This window comes from Leptopilina heterotoma, unplaced genomic scaffold, assembly GCF_015476425.1.
Source record: "Leptopilina heterotoma isolate Lh14 unplaced genomic scaffold, ASM1547642v1 Lhet_97, whole genome shotgun sequence".
NCBI classification, from domain to species: Eukaryota; Metazoa; Arthropoda; class Insecta; order Hymenoptera; family Figitidae; genus Leptopilina; species Leptopilina heterotoma.
In genome coordinates this window covers 328,920-344,407 of record NW_025111203.1, presented here as the reverse complement: position 1 = coordinate 344,407, position 15,488 = coordinate 328,920, and the positions used below count along the sequence as shown (strand labels likewise).

Genomic DNA, 15,488 nt, shown 5'->3' with positions numbered 1-15,488 from the left:
ATAACATTAAAAAAGTAACAGAATAAATAATAATAAAAAAGTCAAAATAATTTATGGAATTTGAATGGAATCCGATGAATTTTTGAAAAATATCCCAGCATATTGGATCCTCCATTTAAAATATTAAAAATGAAACTTCAGATTTGTAATCGGCGACCCTTAAAACACCTGAGCAAGGAATATTAATCGAATTCGATAATTTTTTTTAAAAATTCGGCCATCATAATGGATCCGCCATTTTGAATTTCGGAAAACTAAATTCAGATTCGTAATCAGTGATTACAAATTTATCGGATTCCATTTAAATTCCATTAATTATTTTATGACTTTTTTATAATTATTATTTATTCTGTTACTTTTTTAATGTTATGTGTTATTTTATGATATGTTAATAAATAGTGTATATTAAAAATAATTAACAATATTCTACATATGGGGCATTATCAGTGTAATTTTCACTCAAAAAATTTTTTTGATTGAAACATCTTTTTTCGAATTCTATATGAAAAATAAGTAAATTCGTGTTTTTTAATTTTTTTATTCGATAAAAATTATAAAAGTTATGGTTTTTTTAGATTTAACGTTTTCAGATGCAGTAATCAGCAACTCAAAAAACCTTTGAGTAACCATAGTTGTAAGCGAATTCAACCAATTTAAAAAAATTCGTCTACCTTTTATTGGATCCGCCATTTTAAATTTTAACCCCTTGGCTGGTCGACGAAACTCCCACTGTTTCGGCCAAAAATGTGTTAAAAAAATGTTTAATGGATTTTTGTGAAGCTTGGTATTATAAGGTTTTAAGGGTCGATGATTACTAATCTGATATTAGTTTTTTAAAATTCAGAATGGCGGATCCAATATGGCGGAAATCTTTTCAAAATTGATCAAATTCGCATGAATCTGGATACTTGGGGATTCTCAGGGTCGTTGATTATGAATCAGACATTAATTTTTCAAAATTCAAAATGGTGGATGCAATATGACGGACTACAAAACAAAAATCGATTGGATTGGCTTGAAAGTTACTTAGGGGTTTTATTATTGCGTAGCTGCATGCCGTAACGACGCGTCTAGTGTTCGGACAAACTCTTTAATGCTAGTCAAGATAGTAAAATATTTATGAGCTCTTCTAAGAACCAAAATTCGAAGCATGTTACGATTTTTACTCTTGTTTGAAACACAGAAAAAGCTTCATTTACCTGTTTGTTTAAAAATCAAGTTTTAGATAAAAAAAAATAAATTCAAATTTTGTTACATTTTAAATTAAATTTTAAAAAAATATAAATAAAAGCAAAATTCCTACTTTAATTTAATAATTCGGAAAAAATTTAATTTTCCAAAAATTTTTTTTTCAAAATGCATTTTTGTTAGAATTAAAAATAATTTAATTGATAATTCAATCATATATAATTATATGGCTATAGCCATAAGTTTTCTTGTATGCAAGATATTAAGTTTCGGTTAGTACTAAAACGAAGCTTAGACTCTTTCCATAACTTTAATCTCATTATGAGTATAGGCTAGGATAAATATTTCAGAACGTTTTCTATGATTTTAGGAATTTGATATTTTCAACATGTAAAATTATTGTTAATTCAAATGGCCATAACTTTTCTTGTATGCAAGATATCAAGTTCCGATTGGTACCAAAATGAAGCTTGACTCTTTTCCTAACTTTTATATCATTACGAGTATATTATGATAGGATAAAAATTTGAGAATGTTTTTTATGATTTTAGAAATTTGATATTTTCAACATGTAAACTTGTTTTGAATTGAAATGGCCATAACTTTCTAAGTATGCAAGATGAATCAAGTTCCCGTTAGTAACAAAATGAAGCTTGACTCTTTTCCTAATAACTTTTATCTCATTACGAGTTTATAGGCTAGGATAAATATTTGAGAACGTTTTTTATGATTTTAGGTATTTGATATTCTTAACATGTTAAAATAAGTTATTCTCTACTTACCGCATAATTAGGTCTCTTATGAAATCTGAACAATTTTCTTATGCGTTATAAATGTGAAAAAAATATATTAATATTATATCCACAAACAAATGAGACATTTTAGACAATATTTTTTGGTTATTACCATAATATGGTAACATCGACAAATGGGACACCCTCGGCAATTGGTACACTTACCCTATAATAGTTTTTATACAATTCTATAAAATTGTTGTAATTTGATATTAAATTTGTTCAACAAATTACTTCCAAACTAAAATATTTCTCATTTAAAAAAATTTACTAAATCAATTACAAATTCTAGTCGGTTATAGAGACTTTTCATGTAACACTAAAACATATGACGTTTTTTAACAAAATATAATCAATTATAAATTTGTTTCTTATTCACGATATTAATATTTACCAAAATAGTGAAACTACATTTTATTGGGACGCATTATTATTCTATAAAGCAATTTTTCTATAATTTTTTATAGATATAGAATTTTATATGTCATATCAGAAGTTTTCTTCAATCGATACTTCTTTTCTGCGTATTTACTATGATTTTCATTTAAACGAATTTCTATAGTACAAAATTTATTCACAATTAAAATCTTAATTGACAGAGTACACAATTACGTGTGTATGTTAGAAATTTTATTAATAGAATTTTTATTTGACCGAATTGTCATATTGGCAAATTTTTACTTTACCAACATCTCAAATTTATAAAAGTTTATTTGAAAGAAATTCAATTTGTGTGACAAAGCTCAATTAGTAATAGAACAACATATCTCAATAATAGGGCTTTGTCGCACAAATTAAATTTCTGTCAAATAAACTTTTGTAAGCTTGAGATGTCGGTAAAGTGGAAAATTTCCCATGTAACAATTTGTTCAAATAAAAATTGTACGTATACAAAATTGCTCAAATGGAATTTCTGGTAAATAATATTTCGGAGAAATAAAAATTCGGCCAAGCAGGAATTTTTTAAAATATTTTTTATGTCTATTAAAAATTCGTCTAAATGACATTCTGTTCGATAAAATTTCTAGAAAATTAAAATTAATTCGATAGATTAGAATACGCCGTAATGTATAATATTCTGTCAAATAAGATTTTGATATATTCAATTTTAATATTTTTTAAAATTTAATTATTTTCCAAATTTTTAGTTAAAATTCTTCAAAAACTACGATTATATTTTTAAATAATTATAAAAAGTAAAAAATAAAATACCTAAAAATGCAGAAGACAGAATTTTCAATTTTCAAAATATAGAATTTTCAATTGTTTCAATTTTTTAAAATTGTTTACAGGAATTCAATTACCCTCAAAAAATGTTAATTACATTTTTTGAAAAAACAAATTTTCTTAAAATTTATAAATTAAATTATTCAAAAGTTACATCTAAATAAAAATTAAATTATTTACATGGTGTATCGACTGAGCATCTACATAGTTAAGTGAAATGCTGCTAGGGGGCTTCAACACTTGACTCAATGCAAAATGTCTCTCGCAAGTTGTGACACAAAGTCGATGGTTAGTATATAAGGACAAACTGAGTTCCACCTTTCGTACTTGCTTCGGCAGTACATATACTAAAATTGGAACGATACAGAGAAGATTAGCATGGCCCCTGCGCAAGGATGACACGCAAAATCGTGAAGCGTTCCACATTTTTTGCCATTTTTTATTTAATGATTTTCGTAATTTACAATTATTAAAAGTTTCACAATTTTTATTAATAGTCCCCAACTCAATTGATCAAAAGCAGGGATGGCATAACCGAAATCGATAACCTAAAAAACAGAAATTTAAAAAAAACTGAAACCAAAAACAAACTTTTGTTTGTGTAACGCTGGGAGCAAAAGTTTTTTTAAAATTTTTTTTCTACACTTTTACGAATTTTTTCTTAAGAAAATTCTGAGGAAATCGTGTAATATTTCTAAATATTAGGTCTTAGGTTTTGAAGGTACACACCTCAGGAATATTTACCACCAAAACTTTGATGATTTTGCACAGCGGTTTTTTTAAACAAATATTAATTCCCAAAATGAGCCTGTGGGGTAAACCGGCCGTAGGATATATATTTTCATTGTATCAGAGTTTGAAGAAAATTATTATTAATTAGAATGTTTTTTTCATTAAAATATTTACTTTCAATGAAAAATAATTGTCTTCCAATGACAATTAGACCCTTTAATATATTGTTTGTATTACATGTAAAAATAATCGAATTCTTGCGAAGGAGGAAATGATTCTGCAATATTCTGGATAGTGTTAGTCAAAAAAGTCAAGTTTCTTAGCAATTATTTAAATTAAATTTATCAAATTTTTTGCAAAATTTTACCAAATACTAAAATTAATTCACAATTTTAATAAGGTCTGAAACTGGAAATATAACATTTTTTCAGTACCTATAGAATTTAAATTTTTTTAAATTATTATTTTTAAACAAAAAATAATCAATAAATTATTATTATTATTATTATTATTATCGTTTTGCAGAGAGAATCTAGTATGAGGTCTGAATCCTCAATTTGTATATATTACTATTTGAATAGTCTCCACCCTTTAGCAAAAAATAAAAAATTATTAAAAATTATAAAAATTCGAAAAACCGAATTTCTTAAAATTCAACATTTTTTCTTCTCTTTTGTGGCATTTAGCTTTATTATTTTTGGGCTCTTCAAAAATACTTTACTTATTTAATAGTCTCCAACCTTTGGTAAAAAATCAAAAATTATTAAAATTATCAAAAATCCGAATTTCTTAAAATTCAACATTTTTTCTTTTTTTTGTGGCATTTAGCTTTATTATTTTTGGGCTCTTCAAAAATACTTTACTTATTTAATAGTCTCTACCCTTTGGTAAAAAATTAGAAATTTTTAAAAATTATAAAAAATTTGAAAAACGGAATTTCTTAAAATTCAACATTTTTTCCTTTATTTTGTGGCATTTAGACTTATCATTTTTGGGCTCTTTGATAAAATACTTTACTTATTTAATAGTCTCTACCCTTTGGTAAAAAATTTAAAATTTTTAAAAATTATCAAATATTTGAAAAACCGAATTTCTTAAAATTCAACATTTTTTCTATTCTTTTGTGGCATTAAGTTTTATTATTTTTGTGCTCTTCAAAAATACTTTACTTATATAATAGTCTCTACCCTTTGGTAATAAATTTAAAATTATTAAAAATTATCAAAAATTTGAAAAACCGAATTTTTTAAAATTCACCATTTTTTCTTTTCTTTTGTGGCATTTAGCTTTATTATTTTTGGGCTCTTTGAAAAGATTTTACTTATTAAATAGTCTCCAACCTTTGGTAAAAAATAAAAAATTATTAAAAATTATCAAATATTCGTAAAACCGAATTTCTTAAAATTGAACATTTTTTCTTCTCATTTACTGCATTTAGCTTAATTATTTTTGGGCTCTTAAAAAACACTTTACTTATTTAATGTTGCGAATGTTACTGGAACATTACGTGCTACCCCAGTAAAAAAAAACTAATTCAAACGGCGAATTAGAAAAAATTAAAGGCCCCAAATTTTGTCCATTGAATTAGTAAGAATAGAAGATTTGGGATTTCAATACAGTTTGACGAATTCAGGAAAATTGCAACATAGCTCCAATTCGTATTTGTCACAAAGCGGGATTCACTGAAGCTCTTTGTGAATTCTTTTTAATTTATTTCAATTAGTTTTTTTACTGGGTACTGGGGAAGTAGAATGAAAATGATTATTATTTATCAATATTTTCATTTCTGTATAGGTATGATAATATTTGAATTTTTAAATTTTAGATTTAAAATACCTCATTTTTTTCTATATGATAAAATTGAAATTAGAATTACCAAAAATACAAATTAATTAATCAGAAAATATCAATACCAGCTTGATGCTTGCTTAAAAATTGAGAATTACTATTTTTTAGAAAAATGTTGATCTAAAAAAACAAAAAAAAATTTCAAAATACGTCTTTTTTAAAAATTTTATTGTAGAAATGGGTTGTGTTTATCTGAAAAAGTTAGCTAAGAATAGTTTTGCATTCATTTTACAAAAAATAAAAAATTTGCATTTTTTTGATTTTTCGAATTTTTTGGAAAAATGTCATAACTTTCGTTCAAGTTAATATTTTTTAATCGGATAAGGCTATGATTTTAAGTTACGTTAATACCTAATAAACTGCCAAATTTCACTTTAATTGGGTAAACCGTTTTCAATTGATGCGCGAACAAAATTTTGCATACAGACAGAAATTCTTTTTTCACATTTTTCCAATTCTAATGTCTCAAAACGAAAAAATATATAAAAATTTTCAAGTTTAGAGCAATGTACAGACAGAAGTCTGATTTTATTAATATAGATAGATTATATTCATAGTGATTTAATCACTAGAAAAAAATTAACATTGGTGAATTAAAGTTTCAAAAGAAAAATTTACAATTAAAGACAATTCTTAAATTGAAGTTTTGATCAATTGAGTTGGGGACTATAAAAAAAATGATGAAACTTTTAAAAATTGTAAATTACGAAAATCATTAAATAAAAAATGGCAAAAAATGTGGAACGCTTCACGATTTTGCGTGTCATCCTTGCGCAGGGGCCATGCTAATCTTCTCTGTATCGTTCCAATTTTAGTATATGTACTGCCGAAGCAAGTACGAAAGGTGGAACTCAGTTTGTCCTTATATACCAACCATCGACTTTGTGTCACAACTTGCGAGAGACATTTTGCATTGAGTGAAGTGTTGAAGCCCCCTGGCAGCATTTCACTCAACTATGTAGATGCTCGTGCGGTAAAAGCAAACAGGAATTTATTAAGGGTTCATAGCACTTTGTCAACTTCAAAAAATCGATTTATTTTTATTACGTATTTCGAAAGTAAAATTTCTCAAAAATGTATAAAAATTTTTGAAAGATCCCAGCACTCTAAATATATTTTTTTCATTGCTATTTGAGCGCAATCATAGAAGCTATGTAAATTTACAACAAAAGCTTTAAACGCGTTTTTCACGAAACCATATTTTTCCATTTTGTTATATTGTTATTTTTTTATAAAAATTAATAATTCTAGTTCGGACAATAACTACAATTCTACTGAACTTAAATCTTTTTGGTTTTTGCATTTCTAAGTTTTCTAATCTGAAAAAACACATACACAGGTGGCATCGGTATAATTTCTAGCAAGGTGTGTATATATACACTGGGGTGTATTGAAATTTTATCGCACTTCGTTATATATAGTTTAAAATTTTGTATGTTGAATTTTAATGAAAATTCTTTGTTTTAAACAGTATAATTTTTCGAAAAGTTTTTTTTTTTTAAAGAAAATTAAGAATTATTTAAAAGACAAATTGTGTATAGAAATCACCAAGATAGAAATGGTTTAAATAGTTGTAAGCAAAGGTTCTTAACCTCAAAACATATATTTTAGCATATTTTGAAGTTCCTGTGAAGTAAAAAGTGTTAATTCCACTACAATTTTTTTATAGAATTCTTTTCAATTCCGTATATATGTAGACAGAAACTGTTTAAAATCCATTAAATATGAAAAACATTGAAAAAGAAATTTCCAAATTTTTCTCCCATGAGAAATACATTGAGTCGTCTGCTTGTTTTCTTTCCAGCTCTGACGTCATACTCGAACTCGAAATATCTCGATGTAGTAAAACAGCCTAATGCTAAGTTTACTGTTTCGTTACGTTACGGTCAAGATTGCTATTGTGGACTCAACCTAGGCGTAAAGCATTCGGGAATATTTTTTTTTGGTATTTTTTTTACGGACGAGGTGTAAATGCACCATGACAAAAACTTTGTGTTAAACGACTGCAGTTCCATCTAGTGAATTGTATGCATTTATGTTCGTGTCGAAAGTATAAAAAGTAGTTGCATGCAGACATCTTATACTTTGCAATGTTTCATGACTAAACTTGTTTGAAAAAAAACATTTATTTGTCATACACGTGCGTCCTGTTATAAATTATTGACATGTGAGTATGTTTTCATATTTCAAAATTGTTTTCAAAAATGTATTTTTCCTTAAAAAATGGTCTGACAATACAATTTATTATATCATCTTTTTATATACATACATAAAATATTATACAATACTTCTTGTATTTAGACATTCTTTTGTTGGTTAATAAATACACTTTTATTATTTACATACTTTTTATTAAAACCAATTATTTAATTATTCTGTAATAAAGTTCTTATTTATATGATTGTTTTGATTTCATATTTCATATATTTACCAACTAGTTACGAATTTTTACAATTCCTTTTTAAAGATATAATGATATTTGTACATTGATTTCCATAAATATAGAAAATTATTCTAGGAAGAAATATTTTTGAAAGATCTGTAATTAATGATTAGTGAAAAAAATTATGTGGTAAAATTTTTCACTTTTAGAGGTTATGTTTTTATGTATTTTATTTATATGATTAGTCGATTAGTTGTTGATATTTATTTTTATATCACAAATTTAATGAAAAACAAAACGTTTTAAATATAAAAACATTGTTATCAAAATAAATTATTGGAAATTTTTTATTTTAAAATTTCTCGGAATAAGAAAATATGGATTTATCGTTTCTATAACAACAAAATTTTTGTAGTAGTAACAATACAATACAATAATAACAAACAATACAATATTATATATAATAGTAACAAAATTTTTTTTTATACAATTCTTCACAATAATTCAATTATTTTTATTAATAGTAATATTTTTCATAGAAATTCAATATTCTAAAAAAAATTTAATAAAATTCTAAGCAAGAATTCAATTATTTTCATCAATAATAAAACTCGTCGAAGAATTTCAATTATTTTTTTTAATACTATTTTAAATTAATTAATCAAAAAATTCAATTATTTTTACAAATAAAATTTCCTACAAGAATTAAATTATTTAAAATAAAATTTTTCAGAATTTTAATTAGGTATATTTCGAAAAAATTAATTATTTAAAACAATATTTATAAAATTCTTATCTGAAGAATTCAATTATTTTCAAAAATAACAAAAATTTTCACAGAAATTCAATTCGGTTTAAACATTTAAATAAAATTTTTCACTGGAATACAATTATTTTCAAAAATAATAAAATTCATCTCAGGAATTCAATTTTTTTTTGAAAATTTTAATAAAATTCTTAGCAACTATTCAAATATTTTTTTTATAAATAATAAAATTTATTGCAGGATTTGAATACAATTTTACAGGAATAAATTGCTCAAAAATGTAGTTATTCTTAAAATTTTAATTTCAATTCCTCAAAAAAATCATAATTATTTTAAAAAATGTTTTTTTTTTAAATTTTTTGGAAGAATTCAATTATTTACAAAAATTTTAGAATTTTACACAAGAATTCAATTATTAAAGATAAAAAACAAAATTATTGCCGAAAAATCAATTATTTTGAGGCATTTTAATAAAATTCTTTGCAAAATTCAATTATTTTCATAAATAACAATATTCATTAGAAGAATAATTTAATTATTTTCATGAACAATACAAATTTCTCAGGAATTCAATTATTTAAATTAGAATTTGCATAAAATAAATCGAAAGAAATTAATTATTTAAAATTTTTTTTATAAAATTGTTCGCAAGAATTAAATTATTTTTATAAGTATTTAAATTTTCTCATGAATAATAAAATTCGTTGCAGGAATTAAATTTATTAGTAGGATAAGAAAGAAATGAATATTTTTGATAAAAATTAAAAGAAAGTCAGGAAAATAAAAAATATGGAATATAATTTTTGTCAGTTTTGTGAAGTGTCTAAAATGAGTTTTTTTGGTCGTCGAGTTTAATTTTTCAATATTTTTTTTACTACTTTTTTTAGTTTGAATGCTACTTTTTGCTACTTTTTTAAAATTAATTATCGAGTGCGAAGTCTGAAAAAATGGAACGAATTTCGAGCTGCAAGTTCGAAATTTTAAGGACTTTATTTATTAACTTTCAAAGTTTGCAGAAAAATATTTTTTATTTACGTAAAGCTCCCCCAAATATACTATTTTATATTAATATTATCTAGATTTCTATAAAGAGAAAAGAATCAAAAATGAAACTTAAAATAAAATAATGTTTCTTTTATAAAGTAAAATCATAGTCTTTCAGAATAGCGTAAGTGTAATATTTTATAAAATTAATTTGAATAAATTTAATAATTTATTACTAAAAGTAATACGATACAAATGCGTTTAGAATATTATACTAATAATACAAAATTCTATTATATTATATATAACCGCTATGAATACCTTTTGATAGAATTGTTTTGTACGCAGCTTAACTTGGCATTATTTTGCACTCAACTTTGAGACAGAATTGTCTTGCACTGAATATTGAGATACAATACAACTGTTTACTTTACTTCATATTACACTTCTTTTTTAAATTTACATTTACATTTAAATTTACACTTCTTTTTACATTGATATTTAAGTTTGTATTTTATAAATGGCAGGGTTCGATTCGTTAAAACGATCGGAAAATTTTATATTTGAATTTTTTTTTTATTTTTTGAATCTTTTGTTAATTTACAAGGCAAAAAAAATATTCCAAAAACATAAGTAGGGGAGTGTGTTCAGTTGTGAGATAGTCGATTTTTTTAACACGCAATACTAGTCAGGGAATTTTGATTGGAATTCTTGAAAATTATTGTTTTCTAAAGTAATTGTGCTTATTCTTGAAATTTAATTTTTCTTTAAATCAATTTTCTAATTATTTTCATAAATAATAAAAAAAATTATAGATTTACAATTAATTTAATAAATAAATAAAACTCATCGCAAAATTTCAATTATTTTTAACACAATTTTAATGGAATTTCTCGAAAAATGTATAATTATTCTTAAAAATTTTATTAAAATTGAGGCTTTGGATCCAATAACTCGCCCGACGCTCGAAGCCACGCGCTAATACCAGTCGGGTAGCAGTGAGTGGCCCAGAGGCGCTCACTGCTCACTGACTGGCAGTTGCGCGTTCCTCCGAGCGTCGGGCGAGTTATTGGATCCAAGGCCTCAATTCATCAAAGAAATTCAATTATTTTCAAAAGTAATAAAATTTATCGTCAAAATTTGAATTATCTTTATAAATATTAAAATTTTTCTCCAAAATTCAATTATTTTTAAAAATTTTAATGAAATTCTTTTTAACAAATTCAATTTTTTTTCAAAAATTCACCTCCAGTCAATGATTTTTAATAAATATCTGCTATTTCAATAAAGTTTTCCAAAAAAAAATGAATTATTTAAAAATTTTTTTATCAATTTCTTCGCAATAATTCTATTATTTTTAAAAATATTCAATTTATGTTTACAGAGATTCAATTATTTTTATAATTATATGTAATACAATTTTTTTGAGGGATTCAATTATTATTTTTATAGATAATAAAACTCATTGCAGAATTTCAATTATTTTTGATACAATTTCAATCAAATTCGTCGAAAAATGTAATTTTACTTAAAATTTTATTAAAATTCGTTATAAGAATTTAATTATTTAAAATTTTGTTAATAAAATTTTTTATGAGAATTCAATTTTGAGAAACATTCAATTATTCAATAAATTATTTATTTTTGTATTAAAAATAATTAGGTATTTAAAAAGAAATATTATTAAAAAATTCTTCTCAAGAATTCAATTATTTTCAAAAGTAATAAAGTTCTTAGCAGAAATTCAATTATGGTCAAAAGTTTAATAAAAGTTATAGTCGAAATTCCAATTATTTTTATAAATATTAAAATTTTTCTCTAAAATTCAATTATTTTCAAAAATTTTAATAAAATTCTTGGCAATATTTCAATTATTTAAAAAAATTTTAATAAAATTCTTGACAAATTTTCAATTCTTTTCAAAAACTTTTCTCAATTCAATGAAATTTTTTTGCAGAGATTGAATTATTTTTAATACATTTTTAATCTAATTTCTCGAAAAATGAAATTGTTCTTAAAAATTTTATTGAAATTCGTCAAAAGAATTTTAATTACCTATTTAAAAATTTGTTGATAAAATTCTTTAAATGAGAGTTGAATTTTAAAAAACATTCAATTCTTCAATAAATTTTTTTTCTAATAATAATTGATTGAAATATGAATTTCAGTTAAAACTTTAGATAATAATTGAGTTTTGAAAAGCAGGTCTCAAATTATAATCTTTGAATGTTTGAATTGTTCATACGTTTAACTTAAAATTGTGTAGATTTAATTTTTTTGTAAAAGTTGAATTGAATTTTTTTGAAGTTATTTCAAGTTTTTATTTTCTAATATATATTTGATTGAAGAATTTCCGAATACGTGAATAATCGATGAAATCTCGTAAAATTGAATTGTAAACAAAAGGATTTGAAAATGTTGAAATAAATTTTTCAGAAATTATTAATAATAATTAATTTACACTTTATAAAGAAGAATTTTAGTTAAAAATTGTGGAAAACAATAAGTGAATTAAAATAATGAAAGTAATTTTGAATAAGTTACAGTAGCAATATTCTTATAATAGGTATAAAATGATGATTTTATCAGTCCAACATTTTTAATTATTATAAAACATGAAGATATCGATTGCTCCGAGTCGAAGACTCGGAGTGATCGATATTTTCATGTTTTATAACAATTTTATGTTTAATTTCAAAAAGGTTTGAATTAAAAATTTTGTAAAATATAAATGTAGTTTTAAAAACCTGGAAAAATTTCGTTTTTTAACCTGGAAAACCTGGAAAAGTCAGGGAATTTGAAATGAGTAAAAGCGTGGCAACCCTGTATTATTATTTAGTATATAATAATATATTTTATTAATGTATTTAATTATTTCTACTAAACATAACGTTTTATGTCAAACTTTTTAAATTTTATCAATTTTTAATAAGTGTCTCACAACTGGACACTGTTGACAAAAGCGATGTGCTCGGATAATTGATCATAACTTTTTTTGAGTCCATCTGAACAGTATACTTTCTTTGAATAAAAGTCGTGTATTTAAGATACTTTTCGAACGGTATATTTTATTTACAATTTCGTTTACCCATTTATAATTTATGGGTAAAAGACAAAACCCGTCTCATACCTAGACACACTCCCCTAGAAAAGTAAATAGCGATATACTGTCGTCTTTCTTCAACAGAATAAAATTTAATATTCATTTCATTTAGGTATTCTACTTTATTAATTTTTCAGTTTCGATAAATAAAAAAAAATGAGGGGAGTGAAGGAAGTTATTGTAACGAGTGACAGTACCGGAGAGAATTACAGTGCAGCCGTTTGGGATCCAACTACAGCATCACTTCTTTCGACATACAAACATGCATCGGCACTTGGATTTCACACACTTCAACTTCTTGGCGATAGTTATTTATTAGCAGCTGACGCAATGAAGCCATCGCTTCACCTCTGGCCTTTAAATAGTCAGAATACAGTTCCCAATCTCCATCTCTCAACTCCTGCTAAAGTCACTGCTTTAGCTTCCACTCCAAATGGATCCTATCTTGCAGCAGGTTTAAAAGAGAAAATTTCCGTTTGGCAAGTTTGCACAGGTAGGCTCCTCGCAACTCTCGCTGAACATTTCCAAACTGTGACCTGTCTGGTATTTAATTCAGACGGAACTGTCTTTGCAAGTGGCGGTGAAGATGGTTTAATTTTCCTCTGGTCTCTCGCACAAGTTGCAACGGGGCAAACGAGTCCAATGCAATCGTTCACAGTTCATTCACGAGCAATAAAAGATCTTTACTTTGGTAAATTCGGCTTAAAAGGTAGATTATGTTCCGTGTCCGCTGATTGTACGGCAAAAATCTTCGACGCTTGTATTGGCAAAGTTCTTCTAAACGTTCCATGTGATGCTCCTCTCTTGTCAGTGACAATGGACATAATTGAAAGTCGATTGTTTCTTGGCACTGCGAATGGAAAAATAATTCAAATTAATCTTCACGATCCACCTCGTAGTATTGAGCGTTTTGCATCGACGGATCAGGATAATGAAAAATCGGTGATAAATGCCCACGATGGAGGTGTTGTGACTTTATCGGTTTCTGTTGATTGTAAGACTCTCGTCTCCGGAGGAACAGATGGCATGGTGCATATTTGGGACATTCCTGCTCGTGAAATTATCAAGACTATTAAACACAAGGGACCTATTGTATCGGCTTTCTTTGCGAAATCATTGGACAATTTTCGAACAAGAACTCTTAAGCCAAGTGTTAATGTGAGACCTCTGCAAAGAACGAGTGATGATAGTAGTCAAAATGCTCATATACATGTAGCTTTAAAGGATGATAATATTACGACTCTATTGAATCCGGATTTGTATTTTAGCAATCAAACTGCAATTGCTTCTTCATCAGAAAATGATTCTGAAAAGTTGAAAACGGCTTTAAAGGAAATCGAAAATCTAAAAAGTGTGAATGCAGCTCTGTACCAGTATTCGGTTAAAAATTTACTTTCGAAAGCAAGTATAGAGTAAACAATATAGAGTAAAAATTAAAATTTTAAATAAATTATAATTTTATATAAAGACGCATTTGTATTCAGAAATAAATATTTTTTGACAGTCTTCTGATTTTATCTGTAGAGAAGATTAACCAAATTAAAAATTATATTTAATGAAAATTTTGTGAAATTAATGTACAGTTATGGTGGTGAGGGGCAAGGGGGTTATTCCTATTACTCCCATGTAAAATTTTGCATGTTTGTACATTTAGAAAAAAATCTCAGACTCATAATTTTAATTAAAAACCTATTTACTTTATTAAGGGCCGATTTCATCAACACCGATTAAAAGTTAATCAATGATAAAATCCTCAATTAACCAATCAGAAGCCTTTAAACTGTCTTTAATCATTGATTAACTTTTAATCGGAAGTTGGTGAAACTGGCTCTAAAAGAAACAAATATTTAAAAAAGATGTAAAAATTAATGACAAAATTTTTTTCAATACTTCAATATTAAAAGTTTTGTTCAATTAGTTTTTTTTAAAGAAGGGTAGAAATCATGACAACATATACAAAATTATTTTCAGGCTTCGCACTCATCTACTAAAACCTACTATTTACTACTTTTTTTACGTTATGCTACTATTTGGGTACTTTTTTCGATTTTAGCAACTAAAAGCTACTATTTCTGTTTATTTTTTATTTCCCACTACTTTAAATTCGCTAATACTAGAAATCAAAAAACTATAATTCTAAAAATTATAATCAAATTTCTTAATAACAATTCAATTATTTTCAAAAAATATTCGAAATTCAATTATTTTCAATGCCTAGAATTTTCATAAAATTTCGCAAAAGAATTCAATTATTTAAAAAAAAATTGATAAAATTCATTCAAAATTAAATTATTTTTAAAAAATAATAAAATTTCCCCAGGAATTCAATTAATTTAGAATAGCATTTTCAAAAACATTTCGAAAAAATCAATTACTTAAAAAAATTTGTATACAATTTTTCACAATAATTCAAATAATTTTACTAATAAAATTTTTCATCTGAATTCAATTTCTTAAAAAAAT

General features: G+C 25.0%; 1 protein-coding gene and 2 non-coding genes across 3 annotated transcripts; 2 read left to right on the top strand and 1 right to left on the bottom strand.

The window, feature by feature from the left end:
- Positions 1 to 3,532: 3,532 nt before the first annotated feature.
- LOC122512375 lies at positions 3,533 to 3,639 on the top strand. The gene has a single exon (XR_006302622.1). It is a non-coding gene; the product is annotated as a U6 spliceosomal RNA (small nuclear RNA).
- Positions 3,640 to 6,521: 2,882 nt separating this feature from the next.
- On the bottom strand, positions 6,522 to 6,628 carry LOC122512374. The gene has a single exon (XR_006302621.1). It is a non-coding gene; the product is annotated as a U6 spliceosomal RNA (small nuclear RNA).
- Positions 6,629 to 7,788: 1,160 nt separating this feature from the next.
- Positions 7,789 to 14,587, top strand: LOC122512342 (WD repeat-containing protein 18). The gene is made up of 2 exons (XM_043628116.1): positions 7,789 to 7,956; positions 13,163 to 14,587. Exon 2 carries the CDS (start codon positions 13,182 to 13,184, stop codon positions 14,439 to 14,441), a length of 1,260 nt encoding a protein of 419 aa, XP_043484051.1. The 5' UTR covers positions 7,789 to 7,956; positions 13,163 to 13,181; the 3' UTR covers positions 14,442 to 14,587.
- The last annotated feature ends 901 nt before the right edge of the window (positions 14,588 to 15,488 follow it).